The sequence below is a fragment of the Ochotona princeps genome, chromosome 8 (assembly GCF_030435755.1).
Source record: "Ochotona princeps isolate mOchPri1 chromosome 8, mOchPri1.hap1, whole genome shotgun sequence".
NCBI classification, from domain to species: Eukaryota; Metazoa; Chordata; class Mammalia; order Lagomorpha; family Ochotonidae; genus Ochotona; species Ochotona princeps.
The window spans coordinates 49,731,881-49,744,404 of record NC_080839.1 but is presented as its reverse complement, the minus strand read 5'-3'; the positions used below and the strand labels follow the sequence as shown (position 1 = coordinate 49,744,404).

The window sequence follows — 12,524 nt, the reverse complement described above, 5'->3', positions numbered from 1 at the left end:
CTCAGCTTTGCTTTGAATTTTGATTTGCCAGTTAAGTTGTGTTGTCTGGATATACTAGCTCTCTTAGTAGTCTCAGTTATGAAAATGAAAGTGTTGATAGTGTTGCTCTTACTAGGTTGTTATGTAGAATTATGTGATACAGTGTGTATCAGCATGGTATAGTACCTGACATATAGAGTACATGAAAAGTGAGGCCTTATTGCTACTTATATTTTTTTTAGTCAGAAGTATAACATAACATTCCTGATACCACCTGCTTTTGAGTAGAAACAGTTGGGATTAACAAATTTTGCTGTTTTTAAATCTTGCCAGTGTCCAAGTACCTGTAGCAAAAAGCATGACAGGTGCGGTAGAGAGGAGAATTTACAGAATCTGAATGTCCTTTTTATCTAAAGATTTTTGGTTCAAGATCTTTAAAAATTGCTTTCTTGGTGGTTTTGGTGCTTGTTCTCTTTGTTGTTGTTGTTATTTTCATTTTAGTTTGAAAGAGAAACAGCAGAAGAATGCTCATGCCAAACAAGACTGGGCCAGGGCAAACCAGGAGCTGAGACCTCCATTAGCTGTCCCATGTGGCGAGCAGGGACCGAGTACTTCAGCCAAGTCCTGAGCTGCCTCTTAACCGCATTATCAGGAAGTAGAGTAGCCAGGACCCCAGCTGGTTTCCCTGATACAGGATGCAGGTCTCAGGATAACAGACTTAATGGCTACACGAAGCACTTGCCCGCTTACTGGTTTTTAAAAGATAGAATTTGAGTTAATGTTTGTGAAGCGTTTCAAGCCATGCATGCCAGGGTGTGTGTGTTATAGAAATTTTTGATTATTCCTTCATTCCTCAAATCACATTATGTTGCAACAATTAAATGAGACAATAGGAGATAGGAGGACCATTATTGTCCCCAGAGTGACTTAGGGTTAGACCAAACCTCTGCAATCCCTGACAAACAAGGCGGGCACCTGTGTTCTGTCTTGGTTATGGGTATTGACCTTCCTTCTTCCTTCCCCCACTGACCCCCCACTCCAGTCTCTGTCTCTGGGAAAAAGTTAAATGGAGACCTTCCTGGGTGTAGAATTCCTGAAATTCCTTATCCATCCCACTGTGCTTGGACCTGATAGCCTCCTTGGTGCAGGCTGCAGTATCTGAAAGAGAGCCAGCAAGGTTATCCAAGAGCAGTCACTTAGACATGCAGTACTTGTCTTCTCTAAAGATCACCCCACCTCTGCAAGTGCCAGCATCCCGTACGGGTGCCAGTTCATGTCGCAGCTGCTCCATTTCCCACCTAGCTCCCTATTTGTGGCCTGGGGGACACAGTGGAGGGGCCATCCTCAAATACCCCAAGCCCTTGGGACCCTGCACATGTGTGGAACACCTGGAAGAAGCTCCTGACTCCAGATTGGCTCAGCTTTGGCTGTTGGCAACCATTTGGAGAGTGAACCAGTGGATGGAAAATCTTTCTCTCTGCCTCTCCTTCTCACTGCAGATTTGCCTTTCCAATAAAAAGAAATAAATATATATATTTAAAAAAAAATTCCCTCCCCCATTTTTTGTCCCTTCTGCACACATAATCTAATCCCTATATTGCTACCTAATGTAGAGTTCTGGTAAACATCAAATAGTACATGGTATTTGTAGTTATTAGTTGGGGCTGATATTGTGACATAACAAGTTCAACTTCCACCTGCAATGCCAGCGTCTCACATGGGAGCCAGTTTGAATTCTGCCTGCTGCAATTCTGATCCAGTCTCCCTACCTGGGAAAGCGGCAGAGGATGGTCCAAGTCTGTACCCATATGGGAGACCCAGATGAAGCGCATGGCATCGACTTGGCTCAGCTCTGGCTGTTGGGGCTAGTTGTGGAATGAAACAGCAGGTGGGAGTCCCCTTTTTCTGTAACTACCTTTCAAGTAAATCTTTCAAGTAAAATACATGTTGTATTTCACGCTACATTGCATTCAAAAGTATCAGAGTGGTTACTCAGGAAGAATTGTACCTAATTTTCATAGAATCAAGAGGGACAGCATATATATTAGTTTTTTAAACAAATTCTTGAAGTCAGTGTTGCGGAGTAGTGTTTAAAGGCCATAACCTGCAGTGTCAGCATCCCTATGGGCATCAGTTTGAGTCCCAGCTGCTCCACTTCTGATCCAGCTTCTTTGCCTGGAAAAGCAGCTGATAATGGTTCAGATGTTTGGGATCCTGCATCCATGTGGGAGACCTGGATGAAGCTCCTTGCTTTGGCCTGACCCATCCTAGTCATTTTGGCCACTTAACCTGCATCAGCCAGCACAGGGCTGTCATCCCCTGCCTCTCCCAATTGTTACAGGAATCTGGATGGAAAAAGCGGACTGCCAGCGTTTGAACTCCATGGGATGTGGGATGTTTATGTCCCAAGTTGGTAGCTTAACATGCTGTTCTCTCTCTCTCGCTCTCTTTTAGAGGTATATTTATTTGAAAGGCAGATTTACAGAGAAAAGAAATAAAGATAACCCATCTGCAGACTTACTCCCCAAATGGCCACAACGGCTAGGGCTGAGCTGATCCAACGCTGGGAGCAAGGTTCTTACTCTTGCCTGCTATGTGGTCACACGGGTCCAGGGACTTGGGCCATCCTCTGCCACTTTTCCAGGCTACAAACAACTGGGCTGGAAATGGAGCATTCAGGACATGTACTGTTGCCCGTGTGGGATGCCTTCATTTGCAGGGAGAGGATTAGCCTGCTACTGTGCCAACTCCTAACCTTCTATAATGCTGCCTCAAATGTGTTTTGTTTGGTTTGTTTTGTTTGTTTCATAGAAAGCTGCTTACTTGATGTTCATTTAATCATATATTTATACCACACACAAATGTTTGTGATATACCTGTTGGGAACCAATGCCTGGTTTTATCAGTTTTAGCAGTGAATAAGGCAGATGTAATTTCTCAGGAGTTTACATTCTGAATTTGGGTAAATGTGGAATTTTAGTAAACTTTGAGCAAATTAAAGCTGGAAAATGAGACATGATCATGTCAGGAAAATTAATTGGGAGGTTTCGCAGTGTTGTAATTGAGGCTGATATCTAAATGATAGGAAGAGAAAAAGCTTGGCATATTGGGAAAGCTGCTGTAGCTAGAGAATACTAAATGATAATGTAAAAGTTAACAAGGTTTAAAAAGTGAGCAGGATTAAGATCAGAGAGAGCTGTAGTAAGTTCTGATTTTCCTTAGTTCAGTAGGAGGTTGAGAGGCATGATTGTATTTAAGAATCATCCTAGAGAAAGAACTGTAAGGAAGCAAAAAGAAGCAGGGCCTCCAGTGTAGAATCGAGTGCAGTGGATGGTGATGACTGGAGCAGGCAGCTACTGACAGACATGAACTTGGTTTGAGCTGGATTTGGAGGCAGAATTGGTTAGAATATACTGAAATGGTATCTTAAGAAGAAAGCATTGCTAAAGCACTGACAGCTTTTTATTCAAGTGAAGAAACAAACTGGCAAGGGGAAAACAAAACAAAACAGGTATAGGTGTACTACTTACTGTGACACATTTGGATGAAACCTCTGGAGAACAATACTTGTATGCGTTTAATATTTAATATAGCATGTAGGGAGTGAAAGTAGCAATTCTGGGACCTGACTGGTGTGTGACTCTCTCCCGCCTGCTTGGACAACTGCTCAGCCTTACAGTGGTGCAGTGTCTGCATCTAGGAAACGAAGGCAATGATAGCTGCCTTGTAAGACTTGCAGAATTAAAGAAGTTAATATGGACGATTAAGTTAGTGAGGGCTCTAATATCTGGCCATTTTTTAAAAGGCTGCATGTTAGTTTTTACAATTTTTTTTAGAGTTTTGCATGGGTGATTATGTTTTCCTCTAGCTACATGTTGCTAAGTTGGGTCCACCTTAATACTGTGTTTAAGTTAAGCCTCTTTGAGAGTGTGCTTACATTGCAGTGTCTTCAAACAGTTCTTAGGCATGTTGGATTTTTGCCATATGTTTAATAATATAGTATTTATATTGGTGTCTAAGAAAGTATCTGTTAGTTTTGTTCACTTTATCTCTTACAGAATTTCAATCTAATTAGGTAAATTTTGATATAGTAAAGTAGCGCTAAATATTTTCTTATTCTAAATTGTTCCTAACGAGTTATTCTGTTACTGATATGAATTGCTTCACAAACATAATGTACTTTAGTTTGCTCCTTACTTACACAGTTTTGTCCCATTTCTCATAAGTTGGGTGTAGACTTCATGTGTTTATTTATTTGAAAGTCAAAGTTGGGAGGAGAACGGAGGGAGAGAGAATCAAAGAAAAGAAAAGGAGGAAAGAAGAATGAGAGAGCACTTAACCTAAATGGCTGTAGTGTCCTGGCAGTGGATCCTTTATCAGCTTTCTCACTTCTGAGCTGGGACTCAGATTGGCACCTGTATGGAATGATGGTGTTGTAGACTGTGGCTTAAGGGACTAGATTGATAGTGGAGCAGCTGTTCAAGTGGGATGCATGACACCTGTTGTGAAATTTTCATAATGTACCTTGTATGTCTGTTTTCAACCACTGTGTTTAGCCTGGGCTGGATCCTTTTTTTTTTTTTTTTTAAGATTTATTATTATTATTGGAAAGCCGGATATACAGAGAGGAGGAGAGACAGAGAGGAAGATCTTCCATCCGATGATTCACTCCCCAAGTGAGCCGCAACGGGCTGGCACTGCGCCGATCCAAAGCCAGGATCCAGGAACCTCTTCCAGGTCTCCCACGCGGGTGCAGTGTCCCAATGCATTGGGCTGTCCTCGACTGCTTTCCCAGGCCACAAGCAGGGAGCTGGATGGGAAGTGGAGCTGCCGGGATTAGAACCGGCGCCCATATGGGTTCCCGGGGCGCTCAAGGCGAGGACTTTAGCCGCTAGGCCACGCCGCCGGGCCCACTGGATCCTTTTAGTCTTGAAATTCATGCTCTTCAGTTTAGAAATTTTCTTAGATTATTTGAAAAGTGAATTTCTTGCCTTGCACGTTTTATCTTATTCCTGTAATTTGGCTCATGAGCCACTTGGACTGATTATCTCTGTCTCTTGTTTTTAACTTGTTTTTGTTTTCTCAACTCTTTTATGGTTATAGTTTCGCTTTACAGCAGCTCTTCTGTTCTGTTTCTTTTTTTAAATACCTTGTCGCTTTGTGAATTAAAAGTATTTTCTTATCTGACAGGTGTTTGTTTCCTTTCTCACTTCATAATTTCCATCCTCCCACCCCCAACCCCAGTAGCTCTTTTTCTCTTCCAGTATGTTCTTTCCTGCTTGGTTTGATCTTTGAGTCTTAGTAAAATTTGAGACTAATTGACCATGAACTGCTTCTGTGTGTGTATAATTTTAAATATTTATTTTTATTGGAAAGGCAGGTTTACAGATAGAAGGTGTGACAGAAAGAAACACCTTCCATTTGCTGGTTCACTGCCCAATGGCCGTAACAGCCAGAGCTGAGCTGATCCAAAGCCAGAAGCTTGTTCGGGGTCTCTCATGCGGGAGCCAGCATCCCAGGACTTTGGGGCCATCCTCTACTGCTCTCCCAGACCACAGAAAGGGAATGGGATGGGAAGTAGAGCAGCCAGGACACAAACCAGTGCCCATATGGGATCCCAGCAGTTGTAAGGCAAGGATTTAGCCAGTAGGCTATCGTGCTGGGCCCCTGCTGATATTTTTAAAAGGGATATTGATTAGCTCTGTGCCTTTCTGTGGGATTTACTGGCTGTAGTATTTGCTGCAGGATAATTGAGTGACTTCTAATGTCAGTTTTTCCTTTTTTAAATGTTCATTTTTTTTTTATCAACTAAAAAAGCAGAGATAGACCAATATCTCCAGCTTCCATTTACTGGTTGACTTCCCAAATACCTATAAAAACCAGGTTGGACCAAACCAAAGCCAGGATCCAGGAATTCCAAAGAGGTTTCACCTATGGGTGGCAGTGGCACAGCATTTTCTCCGTTATCTGCTACCTCCCGGGATTCATTATAAGCGAAGTGGTAATTTTCTGGGTTGCAGAGAGCTTCCTTTGTGTTTCTTGCTCCTGGATTGCTTTCATGCAGCAGGTACCCCAGATCCTTTTCACTGTGTTTTGCTGGCCAATCTCAGCTGCTTGTTCCCTGATTTTCCAAGCTGTGCGATTCCCCTTTGACTTTGAGGGTCCATGGAATTTTCTGCTGAAGCCCCTGCCTTTTCCCTCCTTCCATTATTCCTCTGTTAAAAGAGGGAAAATTGTATATTTTCATTGGAAAAGCAGATTTACAGAGAAAAGGAGAGACAGAAAGATCTTCCATCTGTTAGTTCACTTTCCAAGTGGTTGCAACTACTACAGAATGAGCCCATTCTAAACCAGAAACAGGAGCTTCATCTGGGTTTTCCATGTGGATGGGAAGTGGAGCAGACAGGATAGGAACCGGTGGCCATATGGAATCCTGGCACATACACTTTTTTTTTCATCTGACTCCAATAAAAATAAATAAATCCTAAAAATTTATATATGAGGAGTTTGTGTGTAGAACTTAAACCTATCTGTTAAATGTAGAACAGTATACCTGATTTTTAAGTGCTTCAGCAAGCATGGAAACCACAACAGAGTTTTTTCTGTAATTGATAAATAGAATTGAAAAGTGGTTTAATAAAGTCAACAGATCAGTTTTGTTTATTTAGATACTGTCTTTTTACAAAGATTTATTTTTATTGGAAATGCAGATCTATAGATAGAAGGAGAGACAGAATGATCTTCCATCTACTGACTCACTCATTCCAGATGGTTGCAACAGCTGGAGCTGAGCTGATCCAGAGCCAGTAGCTTTCTCTGGGTCTCCCATGTGGGTGTAGGGTCCCAAGGTTTTGGCCCATCCGCTTCTGTCTTCCCAGGGTACAGAGAGCAGCCAGATGGGAAGTAGAGCAGCCAAGACATAATGTGACACCCATATGAGATCCTGGCACTTAGAGAATGAGAATTAGCCTGTTGAGCCATTGCACGGGGTCCTAGATGTTATGGCTTTGCCTCAAGTGAAATAATGACTAAAAATTTAAGTTAATGTCTCCAGCACTAGGATTTCAAATCATCGTATCAAGGTATAGCCCCATGTGTTCAGAAATAGGCATATTTTATTACATTGCTAAGTATGGAATATGCTACTATACTGATTGAATGAAAAATAACTTTCCTTTATTTTTAGCCTTATCTTTTCAAAATCCTTTCTTTGTAAAGAGCTAATTGGTCATAATAAAAACAACACTATACAAAGAAACCTATACCTGGACTGAAGTCAATTAGCCTGTCAAAAAAATGATTCTTACATGCTTTTTCACAATTTCCATCCGTGACCTGAAAAATTCTGGAGATAAGGGATAGGGTCTCAATATGTATAGAGGGCATATGATAATAGCAAATATGTTTACAGTTTCAAGTAATGTTTTGAGAACTAGATATTAATTATAGCCAACAACCCTGTGAAATATGTAGGCACAAATATCTAAGATATTTTCTCAAGGACCAGCATTGTGGCATAGCTACCTACAGTGCCAGCATCACAAATGGGTGCCAGTTTGGGTCCCATCTGCTCCATTTCTGATCCAGCTCCCTGCTAATGTGTCTGGGAAAGCAGCAGAAGATGGCTCCATTTTTTGAGCCCTGCCTAAATGGGATACAGTGATGAAGCTCTTGACTTCTATCTTTGATCTTGCCAAGTCTTGGTCATTGAAAACATTTAGAAGATGCACCTACAGATGGAATCTCTTTGTATCTACTAATTCTTTTCTGGTTATTCCAAATAAATGCATAGGTAGTTAAACAAATTTACACAGTATAGTGCAAGGCTAATGGGTAGGAAATACACCAAGAAACTCAAATGCTTGCTTTTGAGAAGTACTATTCTGGCCTGTTACTTCAAGCTGAGAGCGCTTTATTTTATAATAATGAAGATTGGTGGGATTAAGGGAGGAAATGTTATGTGGTAGTATTTTATATGGAGATTTTAAGTCTTTGTTGCAACATTGGATAGCTATTTCTTGAGTTACAAAACTCAGCAACATGAAGTAATTCTCTCTTTCAACATTTATTTGAAAGGCAATGTTACAAAGAGAGGAGGAAAGACACAGAGATCTTCATCTGCAGATTTACTCCCCCAGTGGCCATGACATCTGGCACTGGGCCAGGGTAGAGACTCTTACATGGGTGCAAAGGCCCAAGAATTTGTACTGTATGCTGCTTTCCCAGGCATGTTAGCAGGGAGCTAGGTCACCTCCAACTGCATCCGGGTCCATCTGAAATACTGCACTACTAGGCAGCAGTTTAACAATGCTGTACCTCAATTACCTATTGGTTTTTGTAACACCATGTTGAAATTGCATTTGTTGTAACAGAACATAAGTACTGAGCATATAGTTTTCTATTTCATGTACACTAAAATTTTGATAAAGTTTGTATAATGGAGATTTATGGTTTAGTTGAATTATGGAATTGTCTAAGATCACTTAAGGAAAAAATCTCAGTACTTAAGTTTTGAAAGTCTAAAATGTTAGCAGCTTTCAACCTCAGTTTATTGAACAAAATTATTCATCATTCCTGAATGTTATTATCCATTTTCATACTGAACGTTAGACCGCCAAATTGAAATTTTTAAAGAGTTTTTTTCCTTTTTCCTATACAACAGTGGTTCTCAGTTTGGCTGCACAAGCCAATCACCAGGGAAAGTTTTTAAAGACAGTGATATCTGGGTCCCACTCCCAGAGATCCTGGTTATCAATTTATTTATTGGCTGGCTGGCTGGCTGGCTGATTTGATCAAAGATTCTAGAGTGCTAGGAAATGTTACAAAGGAAAGATGGAAGTGGATTTTTGTTGTTCTTGAAAGACATACTCTGGATATGAGTTACTAGAGAACAGATAGAATGTGGTAAATAAATTTGCCAGACGTTTACTATTTCTAATCTTTTTCTTTCAGATTCAATATTAAACATGGGTGCATTTTTGGATAAACCCAAAACTGAAAAACATAATGCTCACGGTGCTGGAAATGGTTTACGCTATGGCCTGAGCAGCATGCAAGGATGGAGAGTGGAGATGGAAGATGCACACACAGCTGTTGTGGGGATTCCTCACGGCTTAGAAGACTGGTCATTTTTTGCAGTGTATGATGGTCATGCTGGATCCCGAGTGGCAAACTACTGCTCCACACATTTGTTAGAACACATAACTACCAACGAAGACTTTAGGGCAGCTGGAAAATCAGGATCTGCTCTTGAGCCTTCAGTGGAAAATGTCAAGAATGGTATCCGAACTGGCTTTTTGAAAATTGATGAATATATGCGTAACTTTTCAGACCTCAGAAACGGGATGGACAGGAGCGGTTCTACTGCAGTGGGAGTTATGATTTCACCTAAGCATATCTACTTTATCAACTGTGGCGATTCACGTGCTGTTCTCTATAGGAATGGACAAGTCTGCTTTTCTACCCAGGATCACAAACCATGTAATCCAAGGGAAAAGGAGCGGATTCAAAATGCAGGAGGCAGTGTAATGATACAGCGTGTTAATGGTTCATTAGCAGTGTCTCGCGCTCTGGGGGACTATGATTACAAGTGTGTTGACGGCAAGGGCCCAACAGAACAGCTTGTTTCTCCAGAGCCTGAGGTTTATGAAATGTTAAGAGCAGAAGAGGATGAATTTATCATCTTGGCTTGTGATGGGATCTGGGATGTTATGAGTAATGAGGAACTCTGTGAATTTGTTAAATCTAGGCTTGAGGTATCTGATGACCTGGAAAATGTGTGCAATTGGGTAGTGGACACTTGTTTACATAAGGTATGTAAGTTTTTAAGTTTTAATTAAAATACCATACTAATTGTGAAAAGGCACAGTAAGTAAACTTAAGCCAGCTTTATTAATATTTTCTGTAAGGAAGACATATTTGTAAACACTGCCTCAACAAAATGAAAATGAAACCTTTTTTTTTTTTCCATCACTCCCAAACTTCTAGGTTGATGATTTTAAGTTTGGTAATTTGAGACATTTGTTGTAATTTAAACACTTGATGACTTGCTGTGGCAAAGGCATCTATACAGAATTATGACTTTAGGTTCAGCATTGATAGTAGCTGTCTTGTGACTGATTATGAGCAATTTGGTAAAATGTATAAATAGTTGAATTCTGCACTTTATATACATAAAATACTGGAGGATGTACTAGAAGCCTACCTAAATGTTGCTTCTAAGCACCAAAGTAAGGACCTAAAAGATAAGTGTGAGCAGTGTAGTTTTCATGGTCTAGTAAAGGAAACTTTTTTTAATATTTATTTATTTTTATTGGAAAGTCAGATATACAGAGAAAAGGAAAGACAAAGATTTTCCATCTGCTGATTCACTCCCCAAGTGGCTGCAATGGCCAGAGCTTAGCCAATTCAAAGGCAGGAGCAGTCCCAAAGCTTTGGGCTGTTCTGGACTGCTTTCCCAGGTCACAAGTAGGTAGCTGGATGGGAAGTGGAGCAGCCAGGAGGTGAGCCAGTGCCCATATGGGATCCCAGGCGTGCAAGGCAAGAACTAAAATTTAGTCACTAGGCTGTCGTGCTGGGCCAAAGAAACTTTTTCTTAGCAATAAAATACGAGGGTATTTTCATGTAATTGTCTGTGTAAATAACATAGGACTTGATGGATAGTATCTTTTAGAAGACATTAAGATTTTTTTCATATAAAATATAATCCTATGAAGGATTCCTGTTTTCCACCCACTGAAATTTGATTTATACCTTTCTGTGAATTTTAATTTTATGCAGCAATAGAAATAGTCTAGAGTAACAAAGAATATGCAATTTTGTTGAATGTCTCTGAAATGTTCAGTTGTTTCAAGTATGTTTTTAAAATAGCACCTACATAGAAATTTATTAAAATTTGAGTTATCTGGCTAGTGCCAGATACTATTTTTTCTTGTCTCTTAATTTTTCTGTTTTTAGGAAATTATTGTTTTCTGTGAGACACCTGCTATTTCAAGCACTCTACCCATATTTAATTCAACAACTATGTGAGTTGTGAATTATATTGTTAATGATGACAATTTTTCTGGAGTACCATTTGATGATATTTCGCTATAACTGTTAGATGACTCTGATCAGGTACTACCCATTTTAAAAAATTAGATATTTATAGAAAAAATGATCCTAGGAAAGCAGCTTCCCCACTTGATTGCCAGTGCTGCATTCATGTTTACTGCCAGCAAGCTTCAGGGTATATGGACTATGTAACTGTTACCACAATTTACCATAACCTAAAAATTATACATATTCTGAGTGACTCCTGAGGTAGACAAACTTTTAATTGCTGAATAAGGAAATAGAAGTTGCTTGATATTTAAATGATAATTGTATGTCTATTTGAGGAGTGTTGAAGCTGCAACTATAAATTTTTCTAAGATTAGTGATTTTGTTAGTAGCATTTTCCAGAATGGTCTGATGAAGCATTGTTTGTATTTTTTCTTTGCCTCTGAAAAATTGTTCTTCAAGGAAAACACTCAAATTCCTTTTTTCCCCCCAATTGTTACAAATTCATACGTGTTTTAGTAGTAACTGCAGCGATGCTCAAAATAAGGTCATTCATATTTGTGTTCAACCACTGTTCATCATTTGCTGGAGCATTCAGGTAGTTCTCTGCATGCTTAAACATAGGCGTTACAACAGGGTGTCAACTTATAGAAATGGATTGTGTTATTCTTTGCTACCTGGTTGGATTTTCTTTAAAAAGCCAGTATTTCTTTAAAATTGTTCTTTTAAAGTATTATTGGACTTTTGAAGTTTGAATGCCACCTGTCAGAAACTTGTTTTTTGTTTGCTTTTTTTTTCTTTTAAGATTTCTTTCTTCTATTCATTGGTTCACTTCCCCCTAAGGCTAGGCTAGGCCAAAGGCATAACTGCATCCAGAATTCCCACATGGGTTGTAAGGGCCAAAATACTTGGGTCATCTTCTGTTGCTTTCCCAGACAATTAACAGAGTTGAATTGAATGTGGAGCAACTGAATGGGAGGTAGAACACCAAGGACAGTAAGCAGAGCCCATATGGGATCCTGACATTCCCAGTGGTGGAAAAACTTGGTACAGTGTAATGCCTACCCCAAGTCTGCTCACATTAAAATGTGAGATTGTACCTACGTGGTAGATGAAATTGAGGGAAATAGTTTTCAAAAGCATTGTCATTTAGATTTTTTTTTATGACATGGAAAAGGTGTTTGTATTATCCTACCCACCAAGGAATTTAATTTTTTTTCAGATTTAATTTTATTGGAAAGTCATGTATACACAAAGGAGGAGAGGAGAGGAAGATCTTCCGCCTAACGAGTTACTCCCGAAGTGGCCACACCTCCCAGAGCTAAACCAATCTGAAGCCAGGAGCCAGGAGCTTTTTCTAGGTCTCCCACGCAGATGTAGAGTCCCAAGGCTTTGGGCCGTCTTTGACTGCTTTCCCAGGCCACAGGCAGGGAGCTGGATGAAAAGCGGGGCTGCTGGGATTACAGCCGGTGCTGATATGGGATCCCCAGGCGCGTGCAAGGCGA

General features: G+C 40.2%; 1 protein-coding gene across 11 annotated transcripts in view; it reads left to right on the top strand.

The window, feature by feature from the left end:
• The window catches only part of PPM1B (protein phosphatase, Mg2+/Mn2+ dependent 1B), a 65,469-nt gene that overhangs the window by 23,482 nt on the left and 29,463 nt on the right, over positions 1-12,524 (top strand). For 8 of the 11 annotated variants that reach the window (XR_009245983.1, XM_058668002.1, XM_004582772.4 and 5 more), the window contains exon 2: positions 8,932-9,791. Coding sequence is in view for 8 of the 11 variants with exons in the window: in XM_058668002.1 (XP_058523985.1) it covers positions 8,946-9,791 (846 nt within the window). In the remaining 3 variants the exon portion in view is untranslated. Of the gene's footprint in view, positions 1-8,928; positions 9,792-11,886; positions 11,912-12,524 lie in introns of those variants that run through there. The other 3 variants (XM_058668007.1, XM_058668005.1, XM_058668008.1) reach the window with 3 other exon arrangements.